Consider the following 20,883-nt stretch of genomic DNA (forward strand, 5'->3'; position numbering starts at 1 on the left):
AAAATTTTATTGACCTTGTTGATGGTCGTTGATGGCTTATGGAAGGAGAGTCACCTTCCATAAGGACTGTTGGTGCTGTTCGGTCGTGTGCTTCCGCCGAAGATCACTCCACCAGCCGTGGTGGGTGTGTATTATGAAAATAGTGCTTATTATAAGGTTTAATTTTCATAAATTTGACGTTTGTAAGACAAAAAGTTTGTAAGTTGAGGTGTTTGTAAGTTGAGGTCTCACTGTACCCGAATAATTGGTTTGCTTCACGACTGTTTCGGTTACAGTAATTTAAATAGGCAAAATTCGTATGAGGTCACATCGTACCCATTGCTGTCCGTAGCTGTCCTCCAAGTCATTACAGGCGCGGTCATCCCAATCCAGGCGGATGCCCACCAACCGACTGGGCAGGAAGCCATTTTCGGCCAAGATGACAAAGTAGGCGAAAAAGCCACCCAGGGCCTGGATCATACCTAGTAAAGAGAAAGAAGAAAAAATCAACAAGAAGCACGAGGAAATGTCAAAATGCATACGAAAGTGGGGTGGACTCACCGATCTGTCCATAGGCGATGCTGATGAGGCGCTCGTTCACCAGCTTGTCCCTGAAGGGATTCCTGGGCTGACGTTTCATGATGTCGCTCTCCGCCGCTTCATAGGCCAGCGAGATGGCTGGGACCTGAGTGAAAGTTTGTATGTTAGCATGGCTAAGTTTAAAGGACAACCAACGTCACTTTTTTGGGTCTTAACTGACATCAGAAAAATGTTTTATAGCATCCAAAATACCCAAAACACGCAGTATGATATTTTTATTCAAATGCAAAACACCAATAAAAATGACTTAGTGTCCAAAATCTGTAAAAAGTTGAGCTGCGAATTGGGCATTTTCAGAAAGTCCCGCCCCCAGTTTGTGACGTCACACCAAGACGTCTTGCATTGCTGCAGAATCAAAACAATGGCTTCAGATTCGGAGAATATGCTTTCTTGTTACACATCCAGTTATGAATATGATTCAAATAGTTCTGAAGAAGAAAGCATACATGTTTGCAATCGATTAAAGAATTTATTCCGTGTCATTTTGAGGCATCTGGACTGCAATGTAGCGTCCCACAAAAGAGGCCGAAAATGGCGACCTCTTGTAAACATGACAGTGTATTGCGTTTCCACAGGCTGATAAATTCCGTATATGGAGCTTGGACGCCCTCTTCTGTTGGCTTTTGGGTGTAACACAAGGTTTTCAGACCAAACAAGTCCAGCAAAATACATTGGCGTGATGGAATGACTGCTACAATGTCTTTTTTTTCGGTCAGGGGCGTTCCTTCAGTGACGTCACGTATGGACTCGTCACCAACTCAAAAACAAGACTTCCTGAATATTCAGCGCGAGTCTTAAAACGTAAAATATAGCGATATGCGGTGGAATCTTTGTAAAATACGCTCAATAGAAGTCTTTTGAAGCCATTTTACAAATTATGGACCCAACTTGTCCGGAGACGTCGGTTGTCCTTTAAAGCGCTATATAAATCAATATGTATTGTATTTTGTATTGCAGCCCCCATTTCAAGATCAGATAACACCAGATCCATATAACTTCGGAATTAACCTTTTTTATGAAGAAAAAAAAAAAAAAAGAGAATCTAAGGTTTCTTACGCTGAATTGAATGTTTATGTAGTCCTAAAAACTCAATATTCCGCAAGTCCTGCAATTTGAGTGAAAATGACAAAAACCCTGGCACTGGAGTGGACGCATTTTTGCACATTGCCTGGCAGTGAATGAGTTAGCAAGGCAAGACAATTAAACAAAAAAAAAGCAAATATAAACGCGCAGCAACTGACTGATGATATCAATTTGTGAAAAAAAGAGCAAAATGATCCCCACTCCTAATTGATGTGAATGCGAAATTCGGTTTTGAAAGTTCCGCATTGAAGTCGACTCGCGGTGACGAGCTCACCATGTCGGTACCCAGATCAATGCAGAGGATGGTGATGGTACCCAGTGGCAGAGGAATGTTGACGATGATAAACAGGAGGAAGGGTGTGATCTCTGGAATGTTGCTAGTCAGCGTGTAGGCGATGGATTTCTTCAGGTTATCAAAGATCAGACGGCCTTCAAACAGTAACGGGATCCAAAATTCAGGATATGATGAAATGATCGACGCTGAAGGGCAACGGAGTCGTGCGCTCTCACCTTCTTCCACCCCGGTGACTATGGAGGCAAAGTTGTCATCCAGCAAGATCATGTCCGCCGCTTGTTTGGACACGTCGGAGCCAGAGATTCCCATGGCGACGCCGATGTCGGCCTTCTTCAGGGCGGGAGAGTCGTTCACGCCGTCGCCGGTCACAGCCACGATGGCTCCCTACGAGGGAGAGATGGGGGGTGAAGGGAGAGTTCGGTAGGCTTCTGTCGCCATCTGCCGTCTCGTTTCGGTACTGCACAAAGTCCTCCACTTCAAAGCTCTATCTATGCTGGTTGGTTTTGATCTTCGCAACCCCTTTTTGTTTACCTTTTGAAATGTGTTCATGTAAATGTCCACTGTCGCCACTTTTGGCCATCACTATCTACAAATTGAACTATTTATTTTACATTTTTACTGGATTGACTCATATCATTTGGGTTTCATTTGGACATTTTTCTTATCTTATTTGATGACAAAAGCATTTTTGGACGTAGGGTGTCATTAAATTCATGAAGTAGATAGCAAATAGAGTGAGCCAGACAACAAGCTAGATAGCAAATTGATAGATAGCTAGGTAGCTAGCTAGATAGCAAATAGATAGCACATATATAGATAGCAAGGTAGCTAGCCAGATAGCGAGCTAAATAGCAAATAGATAGATAGCCAGGTAGCTAGCTAGATAGCAAATAGATAGCAAATATTTAGATAGCTAGCTAGATATCGAGCTAAATAGCAAATAGATAGATAGCCAGGTAGCTAGTCCCCGTACGTATGTAAATGTACTTCCGGGTTGAGTGAAGGCTGGCACCTGTGACTGTAAAGTATCCTTGAGAGTTTTGAAAGGTGCTTATAAATGAAATGTATTATTATTATTATTATTAATATTATTATTACTTTCGAGCAAATGAACAAAACAGCTTTTATCTTAACACATAAAGAAAAAAAATGCTGACCATTTAACCTATTTGCTGCCATTCCCGAATCTATTTGGGAATTGAAAAGCGTGACGTGGTGCACCATTCCCGAATGTATGAATTTGAGGGTGCTGATAAAGCACTGGTCAGACCTCTGGCATTATTTTTCCCTTCCACGAGGGGGCAGCATTTTCTTTTTTTTTTATGTTAGCGCTTTGTTACAGGTTCAGCTATTGTAAAGGTTCTATATAAATCAATATGTATGTATTGTCTTTTGTACGGGTGCCCCCATTTCAAGCTCAGATAACTACAGACCCATATAACTTACGAATTAACATTTTTTTCTGATGAAAGAAGGAACTGTAAGATTTCTTACGCTGAATTGAATGTTTATTTAATCCTAAAAGTCAATATTCTGTGGGTCCTGCAATTTGAGTGAAAATGACAAAAACCCTGGCACTGGAGTGGACACTTTTGCACATCGTCTGGCAGTTAATTTAAGAAAATGGAGGCTCCCTCAACTCACTTTAATAAGTGAATGGAATTTTATTAAGAGACCTAGATAAAAGGCAACATAGAACACGGTACCTGTCTCTGGCATCCCTCCACAATGATCAGTTTCTGCTGAGGGGAGGTTCTGGCAAAGACAATTTCAGTGTGGTTCCTCAAAATGTCGTCCATTTGATCCTGAGAGAGATCCTTCAAGTCAGTGCCGTGGATGACGCAAGCCTTGGCATCCCTAAGAAAGACGTAGAAGCAACGTTATGGGGTCTTTCACATAGCGTGGTGCACCATTCCTGAATTGGTGTGAATTTCAGGGTGCAGATAAAGCACTGGTCAGACCTCTGGCAATATTTCTCCCTTTCGCGAGAGACCTACCTGGGGTTGACTTGACTGACGGGGATGTTGAGACGAGCTGCAATGTCCTCAACCGTCTCGTTGCCCTCGGAGATGATGCCCACTCCCTTGGCGATGGCCTTGGCTGTTATTGGATGATCTCCAGTGACCATAATAACCTAAAAAAAAAAAAAAAGGAAAATAATTTGAATCTGCCATCAAGCAACTTCTGTGACCGAAACGTTGGGTTTCTTCCCGAAAGTGGTTTTTACCTTGATACCAGCAGATCGACACTTGCCCACGGCGTCCGGCACGGCGGCACGGGGAGGGTCGATCATGGACATTAGACCCACAAAGCAAAGGTTGTCCGTCTGGAAGTTGACGTCATCCGTGTCAAAGGCAAAGCCTTTCGGGTATTGGTCCTCTGGCAGCAGGAGGTGGCAAAAGCCTGCAGGTTGCAGAATGTGGATTAGTCAATGAAAACTGGATCAAGTGTGCGGGATTTTTGTGGGGGATAATAAATAAAATAAAATCACACAATGGGTCATGTTTACCATTGCACTCAAATTAAAACATTTTGCTCTGGTTCTCAAGCTCTTATTCATTTTGGCTTGCATCCTAACTAATAGAAGAGTTGTGCCTTGCTGCCATCTTGTGGCACAACAGAGTATCTTGTTGAATTGTGGTCGATATTATTTTTAAAAATGACACTCTTCATTATTTATATATTACTGATATTGTATTTGTGCTTTTCATTTTCCTTTTTGTACCGCTGAATGTTTTTTTTGTTGTGTGTGTGTGTAAAATGTCATTTTTTTTTCTTAGCAAAAATATTTATATTACAAAAATATTAACCTCTGCCATGAAAAAAAATATTTTAAAACAACTTTTTTCATATTTTTTTTCTGAAATTGAGACTTATGACTCAATTTTTCCCAATGTCAGTCAAATGCATTTTTTTTGAACATTTAAAAATATATATATAGATTTGTATCGATTCACTAATGATTAAAATTGCATTCACAGTTTAGTTTAATCAGCTCTTTTATTATTTATAATTGTATTTATGGTTTTATTGTTCTGGTGTTTATTGATTGTTAATTGTAAAGTGTCCTTGGTGCTTTGAAAGGCACTTGTAAATTAAATGTATTATTATTATTATTATATTTGTTGGCACTTGTAAATTAAATGTATTATTATTATTAGCTTACACAGATGTATTATTATTATTATTAGCTTACACAGACGTATTATTATTATTATTATTATTATATTTGTCGGTGAAAAAAGGGGGCCAGTTGGCCAAATACTAAGATTGACGGGGCCCAATTTAACTAGATTGCCAAAATAAACGAAATAAACCAAAATATATTTATTGGAGCATGATATTTCTAAATTGCAAAAGAAAAACCATGATTTCAGTCAAATCATCAAAACAATTTTAATATATCAACAAACAATAATATTAATTTAATTAATTGAAACAAATGCAAGGTGATGACATTATCCAGCTATCTATCTAGCTAACTATTTATCTAACTAGCTACCTAGCTAGCTATTCGCTAGCTAGCTAGTAGCTATATAGCTAGCTATTTGGAATCTATTGCTATCTAGCTCGTAGCTATATAGCTATCTGGCTATCTATCTATCTATTATAGTAATAATACATTTCATTTATAAGCGCCTTTCAAAACTCTCAAGGACACTTTACAGTCACAGGATATTTGTGAGTTACTTCCAGGCTTACCCAAAACTCTCTCTCCCAATCCTCCCAGCTCCATGTAGGCATTCTGGAAGGACTCCTTCATCTCCTCGTCCATGGGTTGCTCTTTGCCCTGTAGCAAAATGGTCGCGCAGCGATCCAGGATCCTCTCGGGGGCTCCTTTCATCACCAGCAAGTAGCGGTTGTCGTTGGGGTCCTCCGTCTCGTGCACGGAAAGCTATTGCGGATGAACGAACGCAAGGTGAGTTTCGGGTTTAGAGGCTTCCTTATAAGTGTAAAACAACAACGCCTTCTGACGCAACTGACCTGATATTTGTTGGTGGAATTGAAAGGGATCTCGGCCACCTTCTTGTTCTTCTCCCGCATCATCCTAACCGAGCCGCAGGACAACTCGATGCACTTGAGAAGTGCCGATTCGGAGGCGTCGCCAGCCACGTCGCGCTTGAGGATGGCCACCGAGTCCTGTCCCGCTTTGAACTGAGCGCGGTTGCACAGGGAGGCGATGCGGGCTAGCGACTGCCACGTCACCGAGCTCTTGTCGAATGAGGCGCCTGGAGGAGGATGAGGGGTGTAACGGGGTGAGCGCTGAGCTGCTAAATTGCTGTGCATCTTCCCAAAAAAAAAATAATAATAAATAGGCAGGTAGCAGCATTTTGGCTTTAACTCATTCACTGCCAGATGTGCAAAAATGTATCCACTCCAGTGCCAGGGTGTTTGTCATTGTCACTTGAATTCCAGGACCCACAAAATATTGAGTTTTAGGACGACATAAACATTCAATGCAGCGTTAAAAACCTTAGACTTCCTACTTTCATCAGAAAAAAAAAGAGTTAATTCCTAAGTTATATGGGTCTGGAGTAATATGAGCTTGAAATTAGCACGACTGAACAAAATACAATACATTGTTTTATAGAGTGCTTTAACAACAGGTGAAGCTAGAACAAAGCGCTAACGTGAAAAAAGGGAAATGGTTAATTCCTAAATTTTGGGTCTGGACTTATATGAACTTGAAATGAGGGCAGCTGTCCAAAATTCCATTGCAATCTATACATATTGGTTTATATAGTGCTTTAACAACAGCTGAAACTGGAACGAAGCGCGAACGTGGGGAAAAAAGGGAAATGCTGCCCCCTTTTGAAAAAGAAAAAAAAACATGGCCAGCGCTTTATCAGCACCCAAGCCTGAAAAAAACAAAACAACAAAATTGGTCTCCCCAGCGCCCCCTTAACTCATTCACTGCCAGACGATGTGAAAAAAACAAATGTCAGTGCCAGGGTTTTTGTCATTTTCACTCAAATTGCAGGACCCACAGAATATTCAGTTTTAGGACTACATCAACATTCAATGCAGCGTAAGAAACCTTAGAATCTCTTCTTTCATTTGAAAAAAAAAGTTAATTCCTAAGTTATATGTGTCTTTAGTTATCTGAGCTTGAAATGGGGGCACCCGTACTAAAGACAATACTGATATTGATTTATATAGCACTTTAACAACAGCGCAAGCTGGAAAAGGTCTAACCAGAGGTCTGACCAGGGCTTTATCCCCTCGCAAGTAAAAACAAAGTTTGGGAATGGCGCTCTCTGTCATTTTGTTTTCAATTTCCGAATAAATTCGTGAATGGCATTGAATGAGTTAATCAGCCAATTTGTGTCCGTGAGCGCCTCCAGCAAGCTTCCCAAACTCACCAGACTGGTCCTCGGTGGTGTCGGCCTCATGAATCTGGTTGTCGAACCACATGTGGGCCACGGTCATCCTGTTCTGGGTCAAGGTGCCCGTCTTGTCGGAGCAGATGGTGGAGGTGGAACCCAGCGTCTCCACAGCTTCCAAGTTCTTCACCAGGCAGTTCTTCTTCGCCATACGTTTGGCGGTCAGGGTCAGGCAGACCTGGATATGTGGCGTGTTTAAAAATGGGACTCTAAATGTGCAATGGAGGAGAAAAATCAAGGCAGGGTGAAGCCCACTTACAGTGACGGTAGCCAGCAGGCCTTCGGGTACGTTAGCCACGATGATGCCGATGAGGAAGATGACGGCCTCCAGCCAGGAGTAGCCGAGGATGAGGGCCAGGACGAAGAAGGTGACGCCCAGGAAGACGGCCACGCCGGTGATGATGTGGATGAAGTGCTCGATCTCCTTGGCGATGGGGGTCTTGCCCGTCTCCAGGCCGGAGGTCAGGGTGGCGATGCGACCCATGACCGTGCGGTCTCCGGTGCAGATGACGATGCCACGCGCCGTGCCTGGTTTTCGTAGAGAGTGCCGTATGATTGAGTCGGTTTGTACAATTATTATTACAGTAAAGTCTCGTTATATCGATATCGGTTATATCGATAGTCCCGGTTATATCGATACTATTTCTATGCACGCACGGAGAAAATTACATGCAAACAGGGTCGTATATATCGATATTTTTTCGGACTCCCTTGAATATCGATATAACGAGACTTTACTGTATTATTACAATTATTTTTTTAGTTGGGGGAGGGGGCAGAAATGCACTTTTTAAACAGCTAATTATCCCTTTGTTGGAGTTATAACCAATGCCGTCTGGCTCCACATAGAGTAAAGTCTCGTTATATCGATATCGGTTATATCGATAGTACTGTTTATTACGATACTACAGTAAAGTCTCGTTATATCGATATCGGATATATCGATAGTCCCGGTTATATCGATACTATTTCTATGCACGCACAGAGAAAATTACATGCGAACAGGGTCGGATATATCGATAGTCCCGGTTATATCGATATTTTTTCGGACTCCCTTGAATATCGATATAACGAGACTTTACTGTATTTCTATGAACGCAAGGAGAAAATTTACATGCCGCAGGATCGGATATATCGATAGTCCGGTTATATCGATATTTTTTCAGACTCCCGAGAATATCGATATAACGAGACTTTACTGTACTTATTTCCCCTTCACGCAAGCGTCTTCAGACTTTCTCCTACGTGTTTTAGTTTAATTAATTACGATTATTACACTATTTGAGTTATTTCCGGGTTAAGTGAATGCTGGCGCGTGTGGCTGCCGCTGCTCACCCACAGAAAATCTTATCCTGTGACTGTAAAGTGACCTTGAGAGTTTTGAAATGCGCTTACAAATGAAATGTATTATTATTATTACTGTATCTAATACCTAGCTAGCTACCTATTTATTTGCTATCTATTAGCTATCTAGCTCTCTTGCTAGCTATCTAGCTAGCTATCATTTAGCTATCTAGCTGGCTAGGTAGATATCTATTAGCGACTGTATCCTGTGACTGTGAAGTGATCTTGAGAGTTTTGTAAGGTGCTTAGAAATAAAATGTATTATTATGACTTTATCTATTAGCTAGCTAACTAGCTTTCTATCTATTTGAGTTACTTCCGGGTTAAGTGAATGTTGGCGCGTGTGGCTGCCGCTGCTCAACCACAGAAAATCTTATCCTGTGACTGTAAAGTGACCTTGAGAGTTTTGAAAGGCGCTTATAAATTAAATGTATTATTATTATTATTATTATTAATTCATTAATGGATTAATTTGTTGAATAATATTTTTTTAAAGTTTTTTTTAATTCATTCACTGCCTTTCTCGAATTTATTCGGGAATTGAAAATATGACGTAAAGCGCAATTTTCAAATTTGTTCGGGTTTTTCTTGGGGGGGGGGGGGGGGGGCGAGGGGTGCCAATAAAGCACTGGTCACACCTCTGGCAATGTTTTTTCCCTTCCACGAGGGGGCATTTGCCTTTTGTCCATGTTAGCGCTTTTTGTCCAGCTTCAGCTCTTGTTAAAGCGCTATATAAATCAATATGTATGTATTATATTGTATTTTGTGCAGCTGCCCCCATTTCAAGCTGAGACAACTCCAGACCTATATAACTTAGGAATTAACTCTTTTTTTTTTCTGATGAAAGACGACAGTCTAGGGGTTCTTACACCCAATTGAATGTTTATGTAGTCCTAAAACTCAATATTATGTGGATCCTGCAATTTGAGTGAAAATGACAAAAACCCTGGCACTGGAGTGGACATTTTTGCACATCGTCTGGCAGGGAATTAGTTAATTTGTTGTAGTTTTTTGAAGAGGGTATAGGGAGACCATTTGTGTAATTTATTTTAACGTTTTTAACGTTTCTGTGTGTATTGTTCAGCCTCCATTCACGGTAGTGGAGATGCTCTAAATTTAGCAGTATAATTCTCAAAACCGAATCGTTAAACAGGCCGAACAGAGGTGACTGCCGGTCTTATACTTAAGAAAAAAATAAAGAAAAACAATATTAGAAGACCACCACAACGTGACGACGAACATACAGTACCTTCCACACAGTTGGTAGAAAAGAAAGCCACATTTCGCGTTTCCAAGGGGTTGTCATGGGTACAGTCAGGTGACCTGCTCTGAGGTTCCGATTCACCGGTAAGGGAGGAATTATCCACCTAAAGAAGACAAGAACTTTGCTAGTTTGTTGGGCTGTCTTGTTTTCACGACCACGCAGAGCTCCGAAATTTCGCTCCTCGCAACCTTGCAGCCGTGTGCTGAAACCACCCGGACGTCGGCGGGGATTCTGTCTCCTCCCTTCACTTCGATCAGATCGCCCGCCACCACTTCTTCCGCGTTGATCTGGACCTTTTCTCCCTCTCGGATCACCAGGGCTTGCTGAAAAGGATCATCGGGGAAAAAAAAAAAACACACACACACACACGGTGAAGGCTCACGTGAAGAAGAAATGACTTGACTGAAATGTGAATTTCGGATGGCGTTACCTGAGGGACCATGTTCTTGAAAGACTCCATGATTTTGGAGCTCTTGGCCTCTTGGAAATACGAGAAGCAACCGGTAATGACGACGACGGCCGTCAGCACGATACCTAGATACAACTACACACAATGGGAAAAACCTTAAAGGACAACCGACGCCTCCGGACAGACAAGTTGTGTCCATAATTTGTAAAATAACTTCAAATGACTTCTAGTGAACTTATTTTACAAAGATTCCATAGCTACATTTTACGTTTTGAGACTCGCGCTGAATATTCAGGAAGTCTTGTTTTCGAGTTGGTGACGATTCCTGACGTGACGTCACGTCAGGAAGGCCACTGACCGAGAAAGCGACACACAATGCATTTTGGGTACTTTTTTTAGATACGGAAGGACGTCTTTAATCGATTGCAAACATGTATGCTTTCCTCTTCAGAACTATTTGAATCATATTCATAACTGGAGGAGTAAAAACAAATCATCTTCTCCGAATCTGAACTCTCTGAATCCAATGTTTTGATTCTGGAGCGAGTCAGTTTGTGAAGGAGGGATTTTCTGAATCTGTCCAGTTCCAAGCTCATTTTGTGGCAGTTTTGGGACACTAAGTCATTTTTAGTGGTGTTTTGCATTTGACAAAAAATATCAGCCTGCGTGTTTTGGGTATTTTAGATGCTATAAAACGTTTTTCTGTTAGGAAACAAAAAAAAATGGTGTCGGTTGTCCTTTAAATATGACACCAGCGAATGAGGGACAGCAAACAACAATGGACGGAACGCGCGACTCACGTTGTCTCCGGCGGGGTCGTCCTCGGTGGCGGCTTGAATGGCGTAGGCCAGGAAACAGAGGATGGCGCCGATCCACAGCAAGATGGAGAAGCCGCCGAAGAGCTGGCGACAGAATTTGACCCACTCCGGGGTGGTGGGGGGCGGAGTCAGTGCGTTGGGGCCATCCCTGAGCAGAACCTCTGCTGCCTTGGCATTGGTCAGTCCCTAGTGGGGTTTCCAGACAAAAAGACGTTATCCAGTTATCATCCGTTTATCGCGGTTAATGGGTCCAGAACCACCCGTGATATGTGAAAATCCACAAAGTGGGGACGCGGGCTCCCCCCGTGATAAGTGAATCGCAAAGTTATGGGGGATAATTCAAAGTAAAATTCTCGTTATATCGATATCGGATATATCGATAGTCCCGGTTATATCGATACTATTTCTATGCACGCACGGAGAAAATTACATGCAAACAGGGTCGGATATATCGATAGTCCCGGTTATATCGATATTTTTTCGGACTCCCTTGAATATCGATATAACGAGACTTTACTGTATAACTACATAACTATATACAGGTAACATCTGACTTACGACCAACTCGACTTACGACCACGAGATGCTATTTATTAAATGTTAATTCTACGCCTGGCACTAGCAGCCCGGCAACGCGTACTACAATTTTGGTCAGCCAGCCAGCCAGCATGTCACTCTCGCACAGCAATCGACCATGTGATGGCACCAGAGGGGGGAGTTTGCGAGTCATTTAGCCTCTGTAGTATTCAACATTTTGAATGGATTTCGACTTACAACCATTTTGACTTACGACCATTTGGTCGGAACGAAACTTGGTCGTAAGTCGGATGTTACCTGTAACTATAAACATAACTACAGTAATCTTTGCTGGACTGAGGTACTGCGAGGCAATCTAGTGGACAAAAGAAAGAACAATAATTTACCATACCTGGACAATGTCCGTCTGATACTTCCTGCAAACCTCTTCTACGGACATCTTGTGTTCCGTCTGAGAAAAAAAAATAGAAAATAAGAGGGAGGAGGGTAAAAAAAGGAGATTTAACATGCCTAAAAAAATATGTGCACACATGTATAAATCCACTTTTTTTTTTCATACTCACAATGGGCACTTCCTTCTTGAGGTCGTCCATGTCCTTAGTTGCCGTCGCCCCCCCCTTCTTCTTCTTGGGGGATCGGTCATCTTTGTCCTGTGTGGTGGCAACGCGGTAACTGTCTGACCGGCCATACTACAGACATACACATAGTTTTTATACATGCCTTCCAGCTAAAAAAGTGGTCAAAATGTGTGTCCCTTTTGTCTCATGGGGCGGGGCGGGACTGGTGGTAGTGAGGGGGGGTGTGTTCGGGTTGGGGGGGGGGGGTCTAATTCCTACTCACAAAGGGCTACGTTTGGAAAGCTGACGACATCAGAGCATAGTAGAGATGGGCATAATAGCGCTTTGTTGTGAATTGACCGCTGATTGATTGAAGACGTCTGGAAGCAAAAGTGAAGTGGACGAATTGGCTGCATAGCGCAGAGGTTCTGGTGAGCCTCAACCGGTTTGCCGTCTGAAGTAAGACAATACGAGACCGGAGGGGGTTATGAGTTGAGCTCATCGGGGGAAGCAAAAATGGTACTCGGCGTGACTAATGCATCGAAATGAGAGTCCGTTTGAAATTGAATTTGGTTGAATGCCCATCCCTAGTACGTAAACACACCCTTGAGAAGCGGTCCGGGGAAGTGCATTTTGAAAGTGAGCGACACAATCGACGATGACAACAAAAACAGTTGAGAGACGTGGGAGACTAAACAAATTCTCAAAAAAAGACTTTATCAACATCGCAGGGATAATACTAGTGGGCCTCAATCGGCAGTACATATGCACCTAAAAGCTAGCAACCACTCATTTGACGACAATGAGGTTAAAATCTTAGCGAAAGAACATAACTGGTTTGAAAGGGGAGTAAAAGAAGCTATTTTCATAAAACAGCTAAATCCTTCCCTTAACCGATATGGTGGGGTGAGGTTCAATTTGGATCGTTCGTACAACAGCTTTCTTAGGCAACATAGGATTAGCAATACTGATGAGGTGATACCAGATCAAATAGGGCAATCGGGCCAGTCGTTAGTCAGAACAATAGGAACAATCAGTGGAGCCACAGGGAATAGTCCTCTGCTCCCCCCAACCTGAGAGCAGGGACCTATCATAGCAGGGTCCGGCACCGCCTTGTCTGGACAGTAGGGATATATATAGGGCCGAAACTACCAGTAAGACTTTAGTTTGCTGACGAAGTTTCTTGGGTAAGAAGAGAAACGTCCGACACCTTCAAAGAAGTACAGATGACGGCTGAAGAAACCTTTTCATCGAAACAACATTTGAGCATTTTCACTCCCTTGCAATGAAAGTCAGAAGGCCCGAGTTTGGTTTGGGTCAAAAGTATTTTTTTTTTTGCTTTTCAGCCATTGAATGAAGCAAATAGTCAACAATACGCAGTAGCTGCTGTCAGTCAGGAGACTCCCCGCCAAGCCCCGCCCCTTCAAGGTGAATGCACGTAAATACACACCACAGTATCGATGAACAGGTTTCTTCAGCCGTCAACTACTTCTTTGAAGGTGTCGGATGTTTCGCTCCTCATCCGAGAAGCTTCATCAGCGAACAAAAAAATTGCTGCAAACGTCCGACACGTTCAAAGAGGAAGAGATGACGGCTGAAGAATCCTTTTCGATGAACCACTCCTGGAAGACAGAGCTTACACAAACACACAATAGTATTTTGTATCCATTTTGATGCTATAGTTTTATGCGCGTGTCCATACTTGCTGGTTTTTTTTCAATATTGAAACAAAAATGGAGGGGGGGGGGTTGTCTGTTTTTTTTTTTTGGAAGTTCAAAACGGGTCAGCGACTTGGAATGTCGCGGTTTTCAATGGCTTCAGATTCGGAGAATATGCTTTCTTGTTACACATCCAGTTATGAATATGATTCGAATAGTTCTGAAGAGGAAAGCATACATGTTTGCAATCGATTCAAGAATTTATTCCGTGCTATTTTTGAGGCAACATTGGGGGTAAATGTCTCTCCCAAAAAGAGGCAGAAGAAAATGGCGACCTCTTGTAGACATGACAGTGTATTGCGTTTCCACAGGCTGATAAATTCCTTATATGGAGCTTGGACGCCCTCTTCTGACGCAACACGAGGTTTTCAGACCAAACAAGCATTGATGTGATGGAAGGACTGCTACAATGTGTCCTTTTTTCGGTCAGGGGCGTTCCTTCAGTGACGTCACGTACGGACTCGTCACCAACTCAAAAAAACAAGACTTCCGGAATATTCAGCGCGAGTCTTAAAACGTAAAATATAGCTATATGCGGTGGAATCTTGGTAAAATACGCTCAGTAGAAGTCATTTGAAGCCATTTTACAAATTATGGACACAACTTGTCCGGAGACGTCGGTTGTCTTTTAAGATAGAACTGCTTAATACAACAAATAGGGTGCATGAGGTGCTTAAAATTGAATGATTTGTTTTTAGTTTTTTGTTGTTGTTATGACTTCAAGATGGTGCCGTGCGAATGGCTGCCTTTACAGCAGCTCCTGTATTTTGTTTTTCTACTTCTTCCTTTCTTGCATGACAGTGAAATGTCAATTTCTCCATTGCAAGACTAATAATAAAGGCTAATCCAATCCAATCCATTGTTAAGGCTTCCAACCATGACACACACACCTGCCGAAGCAAGGTAAATATTAGCGCTTTGCTCAACTGTGTGAGGAGTAGAATCTGGTCTATGCATATCGGACCTGACTTTCTGGTTTGGTCGACATTTGAAATAAAAAAGATTGACGGCATCTTGCGCTCAAACAAGCCGACGAAGCCTTTTGTGTGACAGCAAAAAAGGGAGCGGTTTGACATATACGCGCATGTGCTCAAAAAAACGAGACTTCTTCCTGTACTTTGGCGAGTACAAAGATGCCACGGAAAAGCACACATGTGATGGTGACAGGAACTATGATCGCTATTGTCCCAGCATCCTCGTGATGCTTTGACAATGTTGAAATTAATCTCCGAATCGACAATTAATCACCGAGCAAATTCATCGACAATTATTTTATAATTCAAGTAATCGTTCCAAGGAATTGTTTATGTTACATTTGCCCGGAATCCCTGATTTCAGCCTCCGAAGAGTAATTGGTCTTTCATTTTTGTAGTTTGCCATGAAATCAGCCTGATTATTTTTTGGTGTATAATCTCAATCTTGCCGATAGTTGAATATCACGCATACATTTTGGTTTGCGACCAACAGGTGGCGCTATAGGGCCCCGCCTGCAACTGCGCAGGCGTTGGTCGTTTTAATCAGTAGCAGTTAAAGGAACTCCCGGCAACACCATTCAGTGTTGGGTCACGTTTGTTTCTTCTTGTTGTGTCTAACTCATGGTTTTGTTTGCTACTTTGGACCTTATAGTTCTAATCACTTAGTTTTTTGAGATTTTGTTCCTGCTGACTTTATATCATAAAATTTGTCAAATACATCATCTGCCTGAATTTTTGGGCTCCACTACCTCTACCACCTTGCAAATCGTGACTCCAAACACAAAGAAGAATAGATAGCCAGCTAACTAGCCAGCTAGCTAATAGATAGCTAATAGATAGCCAGCTAGCTAGCTAGCTAATAGATAGTCAGCCAACTAGCTAGCTAGCTAATAGATAAATCATTGCTAAACCTCATTGCCGATCATGCTAATTTAACCTAACACGAACAACGACAATCGATTTGAATTATTGATTACTTGCCGATTGTTCGTCATCAAGTGGAGGTCAAGACTTAGCTCCTTTCGTCTACTTCAAGTAATCGGTATTGATTATTGTCTTTTATCCGCGTTGTCAAGCAGACATGAAGTGATTTATTTGCGTGTTTATTTGTTAGCTATATATTGGCTATATGGCTGGCTAGCTAACTTGTCCCGTGACTGTGGGGTGACCTTGTGTGTTTTGAAGGGTCCTTGTGGATTAAGTGTATTATTATTATCGTCATTATTATTACCTATTAGCTATATAGCTTTCTAGCTAGCTATCTAACTTATCCTGTGACTGTAAAGTAACCTTGAGAGTTTTGAAAGGCGCTTATAAATGAAATGTATTATTAATATTCTGATAATTATTAGATATCTATTAGCTAGCTAGATAGCTAGCTTTTTGTCTATTTCAGTTTTTTTCCAGGTTGAGTGAACGCTGGCGCATGTGGCTGCCGCTTCTCACCCACAGAAAAACTTATCCTGTAACTGTAAAGTGACCTTGAGAATTTTGAAAGGCGCTTATAAATGAAATGTATTATTATTATTATTATTATTATTATTATTTAAAACAATGAAAATCAAGGACCAACCGACCAATTAAAACTCTGGCAACGATAGTTTACTTAAGCGCATTCGACCCCTCAAAGCAGCCGACCTCCCACGATCGACCCGCTACCGACGGGTCTCGGAGGTTCTGTTGCGGTTGCCTAATAAGGTTTCTTGGGTTGCATCGAGAGTCCGAAGTGTGGCACGGCGGCGCTGAGTGGAACGCTAGGCAGGCTGGTGACAGACAGGATGGCACACATGGAACAGGAGACGCGAGTGGGAGGTGAGAAGCCGGACCAGATCGAGAGTGAAACAAAGCAGGTGGCATCATGGGATGGGGAGCTTTTGTTATCCACCCTTCAATAGCCTCTCATTAGATATTGACCACAATCTTTTGTCCACTGGCTTTGTGTCAAGCCTCTGACCAGGACTGACCCGACTCCAAATAAGGTATTTGGGTATCGGCGTTTGACACGTAGCGCAACTTTTACGACAGCACTTGAAGACAATCAACTCTGTACACATCAGGGGTCCCCAACTGTTGGGTCGCAGACCAGTTTTAGTCCGCGGGTCAATTGGTAGCGGGCCACACAGAAAAACTAAGCAACTTATATAAGTATACAGCTAGCATCCGACTTACGACCGAGTTCCGTTCCGACCCAACGGTCAAAATTCGAAATGGTCCTAAGTCGAAATTCATTGAAAATGTTGAATAGAGACTCGGAGGCTAAATGACACGCAAACTCACCCCCTCTAGTGCATCACATGGTTGATTGCTGAGTGAGAGTGAGATGCCGGCTGTCTGGCCAAAATTGTCCTACGCGTTGTCGGCCTGCTAGCGCGTTGCGGTGTCAGGCATATAAATTTGTTTTTTTTAAAATAGGGTCTGGAGTTCATGGTCGTATGTATGTACGGGTGGTTGTAAGTCGAGCTGGTCGTAAATCGGATGTTACCTGTATATATGTTATTTATTTTGGAATTTTAATTTCACAGTAAAGTCTCGTTATATCGATATCGGATATATCGATAGTCCCGGTTATATCGATACTATTTCTATGCACGCATAGAGAAAATTACATGCAAACAGGGTCTGATATATCGATAGTCCCGGTTATATCAATATTTTTTCGGACTCCCTTGAATATCGATATAACGAGACTTTACTGTATTTTATTTTGAAAATTTACCAGATCCGTTGGATTTTTTTAACTGAATCACTGCCTGCAAAAAAAATTGTCCATTCCAGTGCCAGGGTTTTGCAGGACTCACAGAATATTGAGTTTGAGGACTACATAAACATTCAATGCAGCGTAAGAAACTTTCGACTCTCTTGTTTCATTCGGGAGTGGCAGTGAATGAGTTAATAAATAAATTAAAAGATGGCAGAAACGTCCAAAACTGTCAAATTAAAAATCATGTCTCAAATCAAATAATTAAAATGCGTTCTGAGAGGAGATGGACAGACTCTATTCTACCCCACTTGGTTCTTGGTCCCTCTAACAGTGTCTAGTCTGCAGACCTGAGACACTGAGCAGGGGATGACGAGTTCAGAGACGTAAGGAGAGCCCAGGAACTTTCAAGACTTCTAAAAAAAATAAGCCAGAGTAGCAGTTATGTACTTCGTCTTATTAGTACCGATCACGAAACAAGAAGCGGCATGTACGTGGGTTCAAAAGTGCAAGCACGTCTACGAGCATTGGAACAGCGTACGGGGGATTGCGATCGCTAGGTGTGTGCGCTTGGGACTCAAGCATTGATGGCCGCAGGTAGAATCATAGCAGGCTTTGTACCCGCAAAACACGAACAAATACTCGCTTTGAAAACGCCGCACGTGTGTGCACAGGTGTCATGCGCCGGAAACTGATTACTGCTACCTGTAACTTAGCCAAACCGTACGACAAATGTTAGCAACTTGACTGATAACTGAGATTGCGATACATGTTAGCACTGATGACAAAATGAAACAACGACACCAATCCAGAATGACAGTTGCTAGCGTAGCTGCGGAGATATCAAGTCCTCGTTTTCATCTGGATTTCCAAGAGTCTACTTGACGTTTGGATGAAAAGGACTAAAAGCTAGCTAGCTAGCTATTTGCTTTTAATTAGCTGGCTATCTAGCTATCTTTCTAGCGGACTATCGATCTGGCTATCTAGCTAGCAATTTAGCTGGCTACCTAGCTAGCTATCTATAAGCTATCTATTAGCTAGCTAGCTAACTTTCGATCTATTTGAGTTATTCCAGGTTGAGTGAACGCTGGCGCATGTGACTGCCACTGCTCACCCACAGAAAAACTTAACCTGTGACTGTAAAGTGACCTTGAGAGTTTTGAAAGGTGCTTAGAAATGAAATGTATTATTATTATAATAGGTACAGTAAAGTCTCGTTATATCGATATTCAAGGGAGTCCGAAAAAATATCGATATAACCGGGACTATCGATATATCCGACCCTGTTTGCATGTAATTTTCTCAGCGCGTGCATAGAAATAGTATCGATATAACCGGGACTATCGATATATCCGATATCGATATAACGAGACTTTACTGTACTTGTATCCTTTTAACCAAAACCGATTCTAAACCAAAAGTGTGCAGATCACCCAAAACGTTGACCGCACCCGAAAGATTTTGTGACTGAGACTCACCATGAATTCATAATGAGAGCTAATTGTGATGTAAAACAGGGTTAGCTTTGCGATGGTGTGAGGCCCCCCCCCCCTTCACCCGTGAGTCCAAAAAGTATTAGCCGCTGCTCACTCACTCGTGGTAACTCGTTGCAGCGCCACAAATGTTACGCAACGGATAAGTCGGCTACTTTGCTCACATAACCTCGGCAGGTTCTTTTCTTTTGTGAGAAGTTATCTGAGCTTGAAATGGGGGCAGCTGTCCAAAAGACATTGAAAATATTCACTTTTTTTAAGCATTATTTTTTGGTAATAGAAGTCTTGTTGACGGTCGCCATTTTAGAAACAAACAAAAAAAAACAACAACAGAAAATCGCCATTTTAGAAAATAGAGGACTCTCTAGCTGGGTATCTATTTGCTAACTAGTTATCTAGCTGGCTACCTAGCTAGCTATCTAGTTGATATCTATATGCTATCTAATATCTATCTAGCTAATTAACTATCTAGCTATCTATTAGCTAGCTAGCTTTCTGTCTTTTTGAGTTATTCCGGATTGAGCGAACGCTAGCGCATGGCTGCCGCTGCTCACCGGCAGAAAAAAAAACTTATCCTGTGACTGTAAAGTGACCTTGAGAGTTTTGAAAGGCGCTTTGAAATGAAAAGTATTATTATTATTAATATTATTATTATCAACCGCGGAATAAATTGTCACAATGTTGTCGGTGAACGGTTTGGCTAGTGTCCGTTCACAATGTCCGTCACGGCCGGTTTTGGCTGCCGTGCGGCAGGTAAAAGAGATAAAGAGCCAGCTACTATCGGGTCGTGTCAGAGACGTATCACAGACAAGGAGGTGTGATGCTAACATTAGGCACTCACTTCTCACACCCCCTTCCCCCCCACCTTCCAATGTGTTGAAAGCAATTGGTCCCGCCAGACAACGATTTTATCGGTCGCTCTTCGGGTTTAACGTTTAGTCGAGTTTAAATTGCTGTATTTCTTAAAGGACAACCGATGTCTCCGATGTGGAATTTGTAAAATGGCTTCAAATGACTTCTACTGAGCGTATTTTACAAAGATTCCACCGCATATAGCTATATTTTACGTTTTAAGACTCGCGCTGAATATTCAGGAAGTCTTGTTTTTGAGTTGGTGACGAGTCCGTACGGGACGTCACTAAAGGACCGCCCTTTACCGTAAAAAAGACGCATTGTGGCGGTCCTTCCATCACGTCAATGTATTTTGCTGTACTTGTTTGGTCTGTGGACCTCGTGTTGCACCCAAAAGCTGCCAGAAGGCCAGAAGAGGGCGTCCAAGCGCCATGTAAGGAATTTATCAGCCTGTGGAAACAGAGGTGGCCACAGGAGGTCGCCATTTTGTGTCTCTTTTTTGGGTGAGAGATTTCCCCCCAATGTTGCCGCCTCAAAATGGCACAAATTAATTCTTTAATCAATTGCAAAAATGACACGGAAGGACTTCTTTAAACGATGGCAAACATGTATGCTTTCCGCTTCAGAACTATTTGAATCATATTCATAACTGGATATGTAACAAGAAAGCATATTCTCAGAATCAGAAACCATTGTTTTGATTCTCCAGCAATGCAAGACGTCTTGGCGCGACGTCACCAACTGGGGGCGGGACTTTCTGAAAATGCCCAATTTAATTGGAACATTTATCAACATTTCGGCGCAAGTCGGTTCAAATTTGGGCGCTACTTGAGCAAAAAAAGAACAGGGCACCTGTCAAGGTAGCGCTGTTTATTTTT

General features: G+C 42.2%; 2 protein-coding genes across 4 annotated transcripts in view; one reads left to right on the top strand and one right to left on the bottom strand.

The window, feature by feature from the left end:
- The window catches only part of rabac1 (Rab acceptor 1 (prenylated)), a 150,726-nt gene that overhangs the window by 15,370 nt on the left and 114,473 nt on the right, over positions 1-20,883 (top strand). The window lies entirely within an intron of this gene.
- Positions 1-20,883, bottom strand: part of atp1a3b (ATPase Na+/K+ transporting subunit alpha 3b) — a 34,979-nt gene that overhangs the window by 6,336 nt on the left and 7,760 nt on the right. Inside the window, exons 2-18 of one of the 2 annotated variants that reach the window (XM_088999778.1) lie at positions 12,277-12,363; positions 12,105-12,164; positions 11,159-11,362; positions 10,380-10,493; positions 10,138-10,272; positions 9,935-10,052; positions 7,601-7,869; positions 7,321-7,519; positions 5,942-6,186; positions 5,660-5,852; positions 4,185-4,360; positions 3,955-4,091; positions 3,664-3,814; positions 2,173-2,341; positions 1,937-2,091; positions 541-664; positions 316-461 (exon numbers count right to left, since the gene is read on the bottom strand). In XM_088999778.1, coding sequence (XP_088855904.1) covers positions 316-461; positions 541-664; positions 1,937-2,091; positions 2,173-2,341; positions 3,664-3,814; positions 3,955-4,091; positions 4,185-4,360; positions 5,660-5,852; positions 5,942-6,186; positions 7,321-7,519; positions 7,601-7,869; positions 9,935-10,052; positions 10,138-10,272; positions 10,380-10,493; positions 11,159-11,362; positions 12,105-12,164; positions 12,277-12,363 — 2,682 coding nt within the window. Of the gene's footprint in view, positions 1-315; positions 462-540; positions 665-1,936; positions 2,092-2,172; positions 2,342-3,663; positions 3,815-3,954; positions 4,092-4,184; positions 4,361-5,659; positions 5,853-5,941; positions 6,187-7,320; positions 7,520-7,600; positions 7,870-9,934; positions 10,053-10,137; positions 10,273-10,379; positions 10,494-11,158; positions 11,363-12,104; positions 12,165-12,276; positions 12,403-20,883 lie in introns of both variants that reach the window. The other variant, XM_088999777.1, reaches the window with a different exon arrangement.

This window comes from Hippocampus bargibanti, linkage group LG06 (genome assembly GCF_051943395.1).
Source record: "Hippocampus bargibanti isolate YZ-2025 linkage group LG06, ASM5194339v1, whole genome shotgun sequence".
NCBI lineage: Eukaryota > Metazoa > Chordata > Actinopteri > Syngnathiformes > Syngnathidae > Hippocampus > Hippocampus bargibanti.